This window comes from Mytilus galloprovincialis, chromosome 2, assembly GCF_965363235.1.
Source record: "Mytilus galloprovincialis chromosome 2, xbMytGall1.hap1.1, whole genome shotgun sequence".
Classification (NCBI taxonomy): Eukaryota; Metazoa; Mollusca; class Bivalvia; order Mytilida; family Mytilidae; genus Mytilus; species Mytilus galloprovincialis.
In genome coordinates this window covers 80,772,252-80,786,514 of record NC_134839.1, presented here as the reverse complement: position 1 = coordinate 80,786,514, position 14,263 = coordinate 80,772,252, and the positions used below count along the sequence as shown (strand labels likewise).

General features: G+C 31.4%; 1 protein-coding gene across 4 annotated transcripts; it reads right to left on the bottom strand.

Annotated features, from left to right (window-relative positions):
* Nucleotides 1–835: 835 nt before the first annotated feature.
* LOC143064548 (ceramide synthase 2-like) lies at nucleotides 836–14,263 on the bottom strand. Of its 4 annotated transcripts, none has more exons than XM_076237451.1 (11): nucleotides 14,161–14,263; nucleotides 10,332–10,530; nucleotides 9,680–9,809; nucleotides 8,813–8,919; nucleotides 6,134–6,191; nucleotides 5,757–5,810; nucleotides 5,142–5,234; nucleotides 4,488–4,616; nucleotides 3,058–3,164; nucleotides 1,740–1,926; nucleotides 836–1,068 (listed from the first exon to the last, which is right to left on the bottom strand). In XM_076237451.1, the coding sequence occupies exons 2-11, from the start codon at nucleotides 10,496–10,498 to the stop codon at nucleotides 946–948; spliced, it is 1,155 nt and encodes a 384-aa protein (XP_076093566.1). In that variant the 5' UTR covers nucleotides 10,499–10,530; nucleotides 14,161–14,263; the 3' UTR covers nucleotides 836–945. The 4 variants fall into 4 exon arrangements, with proteins under 4 accessions (XP_076093566.1, XP_076093564.1, XP_076093565.1 ...); XM_076237449.1 differs by lacking the exon at nucleotides 14,161–14,263 and adding an exon at nucleotides 13,631–13,777; XM_076237450.1 differs by lacking the exon at nucleotides 14,161–14,263 and adding an exon at nucleotides 13,385–13,517.

Here is a 14,263-nt window from a genome sequence, read left to right as displayed (position 1 = left end):
TTCTGACATCAGACTCGGACTTCTCATGGACTGAATTTTAATGTGCGTATTGTTATTCGTTTACTTTTCTACATTGGCTAGAGGTATAGGGGGAGGGTTGAGATCTCACAAACATGTTTAACCCCGCCGCATTTTTGCGCCTGTCCCAAGTCGGGAGCCTCTGGCCTTTGTTAGTCTTGTATTATTTTAATTTTAGTTTCTTGTGTACAATTTAGAAATTAGTATGGCGTTCATTATCACTGAACTAGTATATATTTGTTTAGGGGCCAGCTGAAGGACGCCTCCGGTTGCGGGAATTTCTCGCTACATTGAAGACCTGTTGGTGACCTTCTGCTGTTGTTTTTTTCAATGGTCGGGTTGTTGTCTCTTTGACACATTCCCCATTTCCATTCTCAATTTTAATAGACTTCTTCAGTGACACTAATTTTAACAAAATATATCTAGTATATAGACTAGTACTCATTTTCCTAATGTTGAAGACATGATCACCAAAAGTGGTAAACTGCTTGATACGGCTGCTTTACGACCGTTATCAAGTTTTACATGCAAATGTTGAAAATAAATGTTGAAGAGATATGCATTTTCCTTGCTTTGTAGCAGTCTGGCACACAAAATCGGAATTTTAATACGATAGCCCTTATATAAAAGTATGCAGGAAAACTATCAACATTTTTAGACACCAAGCCGACATAACATTCATTTTCTTACTGGTTAAAGCTAAAGGGAAACCTCAGAAAATAATTTCAAGATCCTTTTTTTACTATGTTGGGATCAAACACACGACTTTCCATGCACAGGGCAAAAGCTAGATTAACACAAGATGTGAAACAAACAGTAAAAAAATAAACATTTATTCAAGAAAAATAAAATAAGTCATTTAAAAAATGCATTTAACTTTTAAATAATATTTTATAAACCATATAAAATTAATTAAAGATAGAAACATTATGAGATTTTCTTTACTCTTTGTATATGTCCATTCATATGTGAGGTATCTTCTGTATGATGTTTATGAGAGGACTCATCTTCCTTTTCACTGTTTTCATTATCACTCCGTACATCTTGTAGCTAGAAAAGGAGACAAAATTATCAACAGTCTGTGAATATACTAATGTATGAAACAACATCATGTATTTTGTTTGATAGATATCTTGGGATAGTACCCATATGTACATCATTACTTAGTTGTTTCGTGTCCCATTGGCTTTTTGAAATTGATTGGTATCCACATTTCTATAAAACACTAAGGAAGATACACAAAACCAATATTTGTTTTTAAAACAATTAGTTAAAGGATGGGTGTATCAATTTCATCGCGTTTTATAAATATTTTTCGTGGCATTTGATTATACAAACAAATTAGTTTGAGTATAATATGAAGGCTGTTATATTGGTTTTTATATATATTTAGAAAAATGCACATCTCGAAAATCAATAATTTTACAATATTAACATATTTTTCTGCATTTTTCATGTCGGCCCATTATATATATTGCTTACCAAATGGTATAAGGTCTCTCATTGTTGAATGCCGTACAGTTGTCTATAATTACTCGCATCCACTTCATTTGAACGTTGGTGGATAGTTGTCTTATGGCAATCATACCATATTTACGTATTTCTATGTTGATATTTTTTTTTTGCACCAAATTATACAAAATAATTGTCTCTTCAGTGACTGCGGCAAAATATTTCCTAATCCCAAATCAAATAAAAACCATGAAGTGTTTAATACTTACTTGACCTTGAGTGAACTTTGTTGCAGCTGTTCTAGCTATCAGTATAGACCAAAATATATGAAGAATTTGCAACACTCCCAGCATGACTTTCAATAACTGCATTACAAAGCTATTTCCATAATACTGTTCATGAGGCCCACTATTATTTGCATATTCAGGAAGTTCAATTGTAACGGAATATAAAACCCTAGATAACAAATATATTATTAACATCATTTTGTCAAAATTGATATGGTTAATGTACAGAAAACAGATTAATTATTAAAGGTCAGCTTCATGTGAATGAACTATTTAGCAATTTAAAACATTTAGGGATTGTCAAGTATTTTTTTTAATTCTTTTTTTGAGAATTTCTCTTTTGTTCACGGTAACGTCATACAATACGGTCATATTATAAAGAGTAAATGCATTGGGAATTAATAAATATATGAATACAAAAATTCAACAAAACAAACTAATTGTACATGTCGCCTGTTATAACTTATTACATAGTAAGACAGTAAATGATCTCAAAGGAATTGCTTTTCGGTGAAAATACGGTCAATATTATATGATATGGTATGTTAAAATGATTTAATCTAAATATATGAACTAAAACACTCGTTTTTATTTCTCTCCAAAAACGGTTGACTGTTTTCATTTAATGGTATATTCTATATGATATATTAATAATATACATTTGATAATGATTTTTGGTCCACTGTCGACGGTATCAATAGTTAACAAAGGTACCAGGATTATAATTTAGTACGCCAGACTCGCTTTTCGTCTACATAAGACTCATCAGTGACGCTCATATCAAAATAGTTATAAAGCCAAACAAGTTCAAAGTTTAAGACTGCTTTCCCTCAATCCGTCAATTTGGCAAATAAGTTTTCCAAATTTCTTTCTTCTTGTTTGAAGATATTAATATTTGACATATAGTTTAACCATAAACAGTGTGAATTTTGTTCCGGTCTGATGATTTTGTGCTAATTTATGTTCCTTTGAAATAGAAATCCACACAAGTAATCAGTTTTCTGGTCTTGCTTCAAGAAATTACTTTGATATTTGGCACATAGTTTAACGATGACTAGTTACCGTACGGATCAAGTTTGAATATTTTTTTTTCGGATATAGGTTTTTTTAATTGCAGCGTTATGGTCTTCAGAGTTTTTACACTTTTTTCGTCATGTTTGAATATAATGGTTTGATATTGTTTATATAGTTTACACCATAACCAGTTATAATAGATCAGGTTAGCGTTTTGTTCCAGTAAAATGATTTTTTTAACCAGTAGTGTACTACTCTCAGAATGGTTATTATGTTGGATACTTACATGTATGGATATATTATTAGTCGTGTAGCAATCCACACTACAGCAAACAGTACAAAACATAAATCTGAGACTTTAATATATTTACAGTAGTTACTCATTTTTGCAAACTGTAAATAAAAATAAATGTACTTATTTATAAAACTAATTACGAAATTTTGACAGAATCACAAATTATAAATGTTATTTACAATCATCAAATAACCAGAAGCGTGTTTTTTTTTACTTCTCGAATATTGTAAATCTTACTAGTTTAGTGTGTCAATGTCTTCAACTACACTACAAGATTATGTTAATAGCTCTCACTCTGTTTCGTGCCTATTCAAAGCAGTATTAATTTTGATTTAAAATACTATTGTTTTCTGTGTAAGCATAATAACGCCAGAAATAATTAGATAGTCTTGGTGTAGTGGTTAGTGCATCGGACTACTAACACGGAGGTTCCTGGTTCGATTCCCGTTCCAGGATGAAAATTTTCGGCTCTCCCTTGACACCATTTGCGAGTATGGTCTGGATGAAACGATGATAGTCCGTCGGAAGGGGACGGTAAATGGCTGACCCATGTTAAGAGCGAGCCATATCTCTTGCACGTAAAAGACACCCTTGTAGATTTCGAAAAATAATAGGCTAATGCCTCTACAAGGCAGCACTTGCACCCGCAAAGTGGAAAAACTTGTTTCCCAATCCACTATAAATATATATATTTAAATAAACGGCAGTAAAATTCAACAATTTTTCCATTGTTACGCCACATACCCAAATAAAACAAGATTTATTTCAAAATCCAACAAGACTTTCAAACATCAGTGTACAATTATATTCTTATATATGTCAATAAAAATTGGCGTGAGACCTGCAAATTTGAGTTCAGAACAAAAAGAGTAAATCAGTAGAATTTGGCAAAACTCGGCAGTGAAACCAATTTAGAAGGTTTATTTGATTCATTGTGAGGGTAAATCAGATGCCTCGCGCAGGGAGACCGAGCGGCTCTCTGCTTGTAGAAGGAATCCCGCTAAAACTCGTTGATGGATTCTAAGGTGGACTGTTGTTCAATCTTAATTTCCAACCCTTTATCCTTGTTAATCTAGTTGTTGGATTTATTGTTTTAAAATACACTCTTGTCTTGGCGATTTGCATGAACTATTTGATACTTAAACGTTAGCAAATAGATATCAATCAATTGGCAATGTAAACTTTGAAAATCAACATGATTCTTCGATTTACAATCCCGCATTTTCGTCAACGTGTTATAGAGCTATTCAAAGCATAACAATTTCTTGTAACTTTGCATTATCGATGATGAGCAATATATAGCCAAACTTAAAAACTAACAAACAAAAAAACATATGCATAACAAAATAAAGTTTACGAGATTGACAAACCAAAATATAATTTTAAAATTATTGGTTAAGTAATATCTGCAAAATACTTACTGCTAAGATATAATCTACAGGATCGTGTATGCATATTACTAGTGTTCCAACTCTTACAGCATTATAATTCCATGATAGTCCTATGAGGAGTATTGTTACTATGTGATGAACAGACATTTCAACGAAATCCTGAAAGTAGAAGGCATTGCCATAATACTCAAAAATTCATTTCAAACCTACCAAAAAAAGGACTTGTATGAATGCTCATTTACGTTTCTATTGAAGTGAAAGATGGCATTCACTGCTCCCACATAAATTAGTAGAACATTCGAAATAATTTGACTAACTGAACTTTTTAAATGTTTACAAGAAAGTTGTGGATATCATATCAATCGTTATAGCGAAGATCATATCACCAAAATCTATTCTGGAATGTTATATCATTATCTTTTCTGACATTATATGGCTTATTAAAAGTAAAATTGGCAGGTTATTTAGCAAAAGTGAATTATGATTGCTAGATAATTTGTCGTTGGGATGCTTCCTCGTTGAAGTATTATCCTAATTTCTTTTTATTTATCACAAGATTTTTTTTAAAATTGCAAACATTTCTTAAGAATAGTTCCAAAACAAGTTTTTTTTCATTTAAAAAGTATTGTCATGATGGGAAAATTAGATACCCAATTTGAATAAAACAGGTGTTGTTATTTTTACCTTTCTTTTATGGTCTGTACATATGGTGACTATTGATGAAATGTAAAATGCTAACTCTAACAAGTAATACCAATATATACCATCAGAAACCGTCTACAACAATAAAATAACAATGTGTTAAATGTCATTTACCCTAAAATGGGATTATCATATATCAAAAAGTTGTCTTTTACTACCTGTTAAAAATTGTGACAATGACATATGAAAATAGTGTTCTTTTACTTTTTTGAGCGTTTGACTTTGCCATTTTATAAACAACTTTCAGTTTTGAATTTTCTTTGGAGATCTTTTTTTTTTAATTTTAATTTTCACTCACAAGTTTAAAATTATTGCAATGACGGTCAGCAAGTTCAATTACAAGTTCATATACAAAGCTTACAGATGTAGTTAATGCAAAGAAAAACATTTGTTATCCACTGAAATCATTCAAAATGTTTACAGCTCGTTAGGAAATGACACAGAAACTATCTATGAATAAAATAATGCAGAGGGGGAAAATGTACGCAAAGACGCATTGATATAATACAGTGTTATCTGTGAACTTTTAACATTTCTTTAGAATGGTTAATCATCGACGAAAGTTATATATTTCATAATTAGAAGTAAATGATTCACCTGTTGCGTTGGATAACCAGTCCAACAGTGCACGGATTTGGTAAACCATGGCTTCTGAAAGTAAAAAACCAAATTATTTTACTTCTCTTGTATAACATCATCAATGTCAATTTAACAGGCGAATTAAAAGTTTCACAAACCATAATTTTAAGCTATTTTCGTCAATTCTTTTTTATTATTATTATTTAGTTAGTAAATTCTAAAAGCTAAATTTAGATTAAAATGTATAGAAAAAATGTAATTCTTAAAACGTTTCTCCTTATCGTTATTAAACATAAAGCAACTTCAATGAAATCAGCCGCTAGTATTTAGTTTGCTTTGATAATGTATGAATGTAAATCAATATACGTATTTACAAAAATAGTAACTGTACTTACATCCCATAGTACATATATTCCATACCATGACATAATGAAGTAAAATATGAATTGCCAGCTGAAATGCAAATAAGATATATATTATTCTTATTATTGTTTTCATCAAATTTCTGCGTAACGTTAAGTATTCTGACGGGGCTCGAATTTAAACAAGAAAACCCAAGTTGTTGGTTTAGCAGATCGTTACATCAAACTTATTCAATGTTGAAATACATTTAACCTATTATTTCAGAATTAACTTGACCCTATGATTAGAACTATATATATAAAACACCCATTACAAATGCATGTTTTGGAGGATTATCAAAACAAATATTGTTGACCTATCAATAATCGTATATATATATATATATCAAAGTTTTTCACATGGATCTGACATCCGGCTCATGTATTGGAGTTGAACTCATTATTACGAGGCAGTCACCTCTATTTGGTCCCTTCTTTCCTCTGTTGACCACATTTTTAATAAGTTGTACTACTCGGTTACTATCAATAACAGGAAGAATTGTCCCCCTTGGCAGGAATTTAAATTTTGGTAATGAGTTAATAGTTTGAACTATTGAAGTCTACTTTGAAAAGAAAAGTGATCGATATTGGGGATAAATTTAACCGGTATAGTTGAAAAAAATCCAAAAAGTACGAACATCCGAAACAAAAAAAACAACCCTCATAGACACCTAAGTACAATCTCAATTATTTGTTTAAGACATTTACCTCTAATGTCAGCACTATCGATGGTATTAATGATTTAATATGCATCCTGTCTTTTTTGTTTAAAGAAGATAATTGGCTCATTGATATTTATGAACGTGTACAACAAATTATTAAATAACATCGATTTTTTTTCTCGGTTGGAATGAATATTCCGCTATATAGATGATGTTCTTTCACTAAATAAATCAAAATTTGGTTACTATGTGGAACGCATCTATCCCATCGAGCTAGAGATAAAGGATACCACAGATACAGTTAAGTCGGCCTCATATCTTGACTTACATCTAGAAATTGACAATGAGGATCGGTTAAAAACAAAACGTTACGACAAAAGAGATGATTTCAGCTTTCCAATTGTGAACTTTCCATTTCTAAGTAGCAAAATTCCAGCAGCACCTGCATACGGGGTATATATCTCCCAATTGATACGATATTCCCGTGCTTGCATTTCCTATCATGATTTTCTTGATAGAGGGTTGCTGCTCACAAGGAAGCTATTAAACCAAGAGTTCCAAATGGTGAAGTTGAAATCATCCCTTCGTAAATTTTACGGACGGCATCACGAGTTGGTTGACCATGGAATAACCGTTTCACAAATGATATCGGATATGTTCCTTACATCGTAACTACAATCCCCTTCCCTGTCATGAATGTGACATACCGAATTAGACTTTTTACCGGATTTGTTATCACATAAGCAACACGACGTCGTGTGGTTTATTCTTTAGTTTTCTATGTTGTGTCATGTGTACTGTTTTTTGTTTGTCTTTTTAATTTTTAGCCATGGCGTTGTCAGTTTGTTTTAGATTTATGAGTTTGACTGTCCCTTTGGTATCTTTCGTCCCTCTTTTAAAGGAGAACTAGCTGTCAAATTCTCATATTTGATTTATAACTATGTAAAACATTTATCCAAATTATAAAAAGTCTAAAATAAACAATTTGCAGGGCATGGGCTCGATAATATGAAGCTTCGTTTCGTGTGTATTTTAGTTTTGACGCCATCTAATTAACTATCGAGTTGACCTCCGAATACCTCTGATGGTCATATAAGCGATACAAACATAAAATATATATATCAATAGAACGCGAAATCGTGCAATTAGATTGTTTTAGGTCTGTTTAATTTCATATTATAGATTAAAAATATATGTTAGTCATCGTTTTTACCTGTAAAAGAATGTTTTTTTCTGGGTCGAATCAGTTTATCAAATGAATAATCTTTGTTTCACTTTCAATGTTGACATTTTTCTTTTAAATAACTTTAAACATGCACAATCCATGCATTATAAGTCTCTAGCTGAGGGTTAAATTAAAGTTCACCAAAAATAAGGATTCAATGACGTATAATCATTCACCTGCAAGTGATTAATTCATCATTAATGTTTCTTAGAATAACTTGACAAAATTGAACCATTTTGACTGCTAAAACCGAATTATTATTTCACTATTTCACTTTCATCAATGATCGAACAAAATTAATCACATTTAAGATTTTTTTATATATCTCGTAGCTAGTGTCCCTTTAAGTTGTATACGTTATTTTTTGTTCAACCATGCACATCAGTCATCCGTTTGGCAATTTTTCATATTTTCTATTCTTTGCAACGGTAAAGGGAACTGATAGTTTATGTTATTAATCTTTATTTCTGAAACGGTAACGGTTATAAATGAAAAAGATAGTTCGGATCAGTAATCGTTATTCCTGCAACGGTAATGGTTATAAATGTTAATGTCGTTTCGGGTCAAAATCTTCATTCGGAAAATTTCCTGTAACGGTTATAGTTATAAATGACAATTACAGCACGGGACATAAATTTTAATTCCAAAATAGTCTTGAGATACCAAAGGGGCAATCAAGAACCGATAGTCCATTGAAAGAAACTATATGTCTATGTAATACCACAAGGTTTTTTTTGTAATAATGTCACAACTTTAAACCAAGAATATAGTATATATATTACAAACCTTGCATCCTCTAATCGTTTCATGTCTGTAACCTTATCTTGCTTCTTTCGTTTGCGGAACCAAACCTCTACTTGTCTTACAGTCATTTCTGACTTCTTTGCCAAAGACTGCAATAACCATTATGATTTATATTAGAACATGTAAATTGTATATATAGTCATCATTATATTCAGCTTTTGGTCTTACTTTCATGACATGAGCAACACGACGGATGCCACATGTGGAGCAGGATCCGCTTACCCTTCCGAAGCACCTGAGATCACCCCTAGTTTTTGGTGGAGTTCGTGTTGCTTACTCCTTAGTTTTCTATGTTGTGTCATGTGTACTATTGTTTGTCTGTTTGTCTTTTTCCTTTTTAACCATGGCGTTGTCAGTTTATTTTCGATTTATGAGTTTGACTGTCCCTCTGGTATCTTTCGTCCCTCTTTCAAATAAGAGGATTCAAATCTAATTCATATATCCTGAATATTTTCAGTTTTATAGATTTATGTTGGAATATTTATGTATATGGAAATAAATATAATGTTATTGATTATTATAGCCCTGGCCATCCGTAAGATTTTGTCCTTATTCTTTAATGAAACCTGTGTTTTATAGTGTCTGTCTTGACACAGTAATAATAAGACATAACTTTGGAAATCACATAAATAAGGCAAACCGACACAACGAAGAACTCACATCTTATTTGTATGATTGTGATGAATAGGATGCATGTAACTTTTTTTCTTTTGATTTATTTTCGTTGAATGTTTTGATATCGTTGACTACACCGTTGATGTAATTATCGCTTTATTTTATTTTAATCTTTTTGCTGTTTCTTTTTGTTTTTATCGTATGAATTTATTAGACAATGACAAAGTGTTATACCATTATTGCATCTGGCTTTGGATTTCTGCTAACTTTATACCCTGCTTCTAAAACTGGAATAGGTGGAACGTTTTCTTTGCTAACTGTGTCATTTACATGAAAATAAGTTCCTATGGGCTTTATCAATATCCTGAAATTTCAATTGAAGATAAAGATCAATGTTCATTATACGTCACTTATTAGTATGTTTTCTCTATGATGTGAGACTTATGAAATATAAGTATATAGCCTTACATATTAAAATATTGTAAAATCCTAAAATGTATGCGACTGTCAAACAAGTGAGAGGTTTACTAGCTAGCTATAAAACTAGGTTTAAATACACCATGTTCTACACAAGGAAAGGCGTATGACAGTTTGTTTCCAATTCGTTTGATGTGTTCGAGTTTTTGGTTTTCCCATTTGATATATGGGACTTTCCGATTTCAATTTTCCTTGGTGTTTTGTAAATTTGTTATTCTACTTTCTCCGAAATGTAGACTCGTTATTATTCAAAATTCAAGAAGGCTCCTGTTAAAAAAAAATAACAAATTGCAAACGCAGTTCCGAGAATGTTGAACAGTAGTCAATAGAAACATTTATTTATGCAAGAAAAAGTAGAGGAATCTGAATTTTATTTGGTAAGGCACTACTTATAAAATAAATTATTTACCCATCTAACAAGTGTCGAATTATTATGAAGAGAACTGCCAGAAAAATGGACGGAAGAACAATATCTGATAGTTTAGGAACATATTCATCTGGTGATAATAATTGTAAGTCTTCTGGACGGAATAAGGCTGGCTGTAATCTGTTTATCATTCCATTTAACCAGTCCATCTTTTAGCCTCAACCCGTGTACACGGTTAAACCTTTAAAATAAAATGGGGGAACGATTAGATGTTAGCTTTCCACTCAAGACACAAGTCTGTCTTGTATTGGTTGGCTATTATTGTGATATTAGAAATGTTACATCTTGATAATACTACGTACATACATCCACTAGAGAGCCAGGTTTTCCTTAATTTGTATATTTGTGTGCCTGTGTATTTTTAACTTCTGCATTCAATATATAAAAAACACGTCTTTTGCTGCTACAAATCATGATGTATAATTGTGTTTTATGTGTACATGTCATGCTACCCATCAAGGGCCCTTGAGTGGAATAATAATATTCGTATTTTTATTCTTTAAAGAGGATTCATATGAACTGGTTGATCTTAATATGATGAGCGTACCTTTAAATACTTCAATAGGATTGGTCCGTTAGAATTATTACAAAAAATACTTCCATAACCCTTAGGATAATTATGTAGGAAATAGTCCGACGACTTCTTATTGCAGTTATTACCCTTTAGTGATGATTTTCACCTTTATATTTGGGGTGTTTTTCTTACATGATAAAATTTGTAATAGATAAATATACACTTTAAATCACAAACATGTAAGAGAAAGTAAACAGACTAAATGATCAGCAATACAAGATCAACTAAAAAGATTTTTGTAATGAATTATATTTGTCTCGGAAATGTTGGATAGTGCCTTTGTTAAATTATGTAGCTACACCAAGGTCAGCTTCACAGACTCTTTAAAGTCTTCCGTTTTTTGTTTCCACAGAAGATTCGAAAAAAGAATAAGTTTGGAAAAATGTTTGAGATATTCCCCTAGATTCCAAGCAAGTGTTTAAATTTCCGAATCATAAAATGTGTTTCAATTTTATTTACCTAGCTCAGAGTATATTTTGCGACCACGTTGCAAACATGGCCATATTTGTCAGTTCCTTCTTATGAACATTAAGACAAAATAGTTATGAATGCTTAAAGTTGAAGAATTTAACATTCAGGATAACGTATCCTTTTGTTGTTTCAATGCTAAACCTATGGAAATTTTATTTAAAAAAATCTGCCTTCCCGTACATTAACAAAGTATCCCTTGCTACAGTATGTCCAAATATATTTGAATTATTGTACATTACAACAGAAAATATAATGGAACTAACTACCATCGAAAGAAAAAGCATTATCTTCCATCCCTTGATGTATACCAGTCCAACATCCGGTCTTTAATGGAATATGAGATTACTGTTTCGCAGTTCAAAAGATTTATAATAGCTTCCATTTACAGGATTGAACCAAAAGACCGTCGATCTTCTAAAATATTTCTCCTCGTGATAAGTTTATTAAGGGATGAACAATTGATTTTCGGGGGGAGGGGGAACAGAATGAAAAAGTATATTCTGATACATAACAAGCAGTAGAATATGTCCGTAAGTGAAGAAATACTTTTCATGCACCATAAAAATCAAATTCATAAAATTTTCTTCCTAAAAAGTTGAAACTACATATGGCTTTACACTAGTCATTTTTGGGGCCTTTATAGATTGCTGTTCGGTGTGAGCCAATGTTCCGTGTTGAAGTCCGTACTTTGACCTATTATATATAATGGTTTACTTTTATAAATTGCGACTTAGATGGAGAATAGTCTCATTTGCAGTCATACCACATCTTCTTATATCTATATGTTTCAGTTAAGAATTATATAAACAGAGGCGGGAGATATTCAAAGGACATTCGGATTGTTTATTTTGTGCGTTACAGTAATCGACCCATTAGGCCCTGTTAAAGATTAATACTATATAGAAATTAATAAAAGATAAATTAAATCCTGTAGTGAATGAGTTGTAGAAATGTATATTGAGTGTGTCGATCTGATAAACGCACGAGGAGTATTTAAATTTAAATTTATTGATTTAGAAGCATTTGTCAATATAAATTGGTTCTTTTAAAAAAAAGTGTAGTGCTTTCGTCTACCTGTTAAAAGTTTCTTTTAAAATTAAAGCATGTGTGTATTCTGATTGAGTAAATATAACGATGGTTTTGTTGTCATCGGGCATACATGTCTTTATAAACAATCAAATGTAAAGTTGCTTGAAGGACCACAATCTCATGTAATTGTATTGATTGATTGATTGTTGGTTGCTTTTTAACGTCCAGTGTAATTATTTTGAAAGCATATAGTTACATATATCAACCATGAAAAATAAGTGTCTATTAGAGGAATAAACTGTTCTCTCAGTGGGATGATTATGATATAAAATGTACAAATGTATGTATCTTTGCTATATGAAAATTACGGTTTATTTTTGTTTTACTCTAAATTAAAATGAACTCATACTCACAATTTTGATGCAAATTATTTTGAAATCTGTTTATCCAATCGCAGTTCGTTTTGTTTTGGTATATGCAAACCTAGTAGAACATAATATCCTTTCGATTTCAACTTTCATGTATATACAAGTAAATTAAATGGCGTTATTCTATTTATGATCATTTATGAATTAAATGGACAATAATCATGAAATACGATAGGTCAGAGGTATCGATTTGAACAGAATACTGTGATTATCTCGTGTTTTTTCAAAAGGTTAAACATGTCAAATCAGGTCAATTTTTTAAATTGTAAATAATTACAAACAAAATCATGTGTGCATAAAAAATTGTTTATATACACCCACAAGTCATAATCAATATAGACTACAACCAGCACTACGATGGGTTTGACAGTTAAGTCTGGTTTAATTTCTAAAAACAATAATTTAACAACATATATATCATTGTTCGATAGCGTTTTGTTCAGTGACAAGAATTTCATAGTTACGCTAAACAAATAAACATACTGGTAATCAAAATACAAAGACACGAAGGAAATCAAAAGTACACATGTTACCTGCGTTATGTCTTAAAAAATTAATCAACTAGCTGGCATTCTGTAAAAATCGTTAAAAAAGGTCAATATCCGTGATGGAATTAAACTACACTACCACAAGTTTGGTGTTTCTTCCATGAGAAAGTATGTGAAGAAGGGTCGATAAATTTGATTCGTTTAGGATTAAACGTTACCCTATTTCTAAATCTTTGTTTCAATTAGTCAAACAGTAATAATAATAGATTTTTTTAGATAATATTTACCTACCTTTTTTTAAAATTCAACCCGTAAGTGATTTAAAGCCAGAATGTTCACCTATGATAATTAGTACTTGAACATATAATCTTTAAAAATCTCATTGCTCTTATACACACACACTGTTTGAATAAGTTAAATCCACCCGCTATTCTTATTTCATTCTAAAAATAGGATCTGAATAAACACACATATATATCAAGACTTTCATAACGATCGTCATTACAAACAAGCAAACTCTTATCGCAAAGATTGTTCCTGTTAGAAAGAGCTCTCAGTTTTAATATGGGTGAACATTTGATTACATAAATTGAGCTTTATATTTGATGAATAAAATAAGACATATTTTAGATTGTTTACATAGTAAAAGTTTAGAAGGTAAAAACAGAAAGCGGTAGATTAAAAAGGGATGGTAAAAACATATGAGTCGAAGGTAGACGGACAAAATCATGCCAGAAAAACACGAAAAACGACGGAAAAACAAATAAGTACTCTACAATACACTACTTTAAAATCTAAAAAATGAGCATCACAAACTGTACCAGAAAAGCAGGGTGATCTCAGGTGCTCCGACAGGATAAACATATCGTGTTCCTCTTGTGGCACCCGACGTGCTGCTGATTATTGTAAGTAGACTCATTCTGT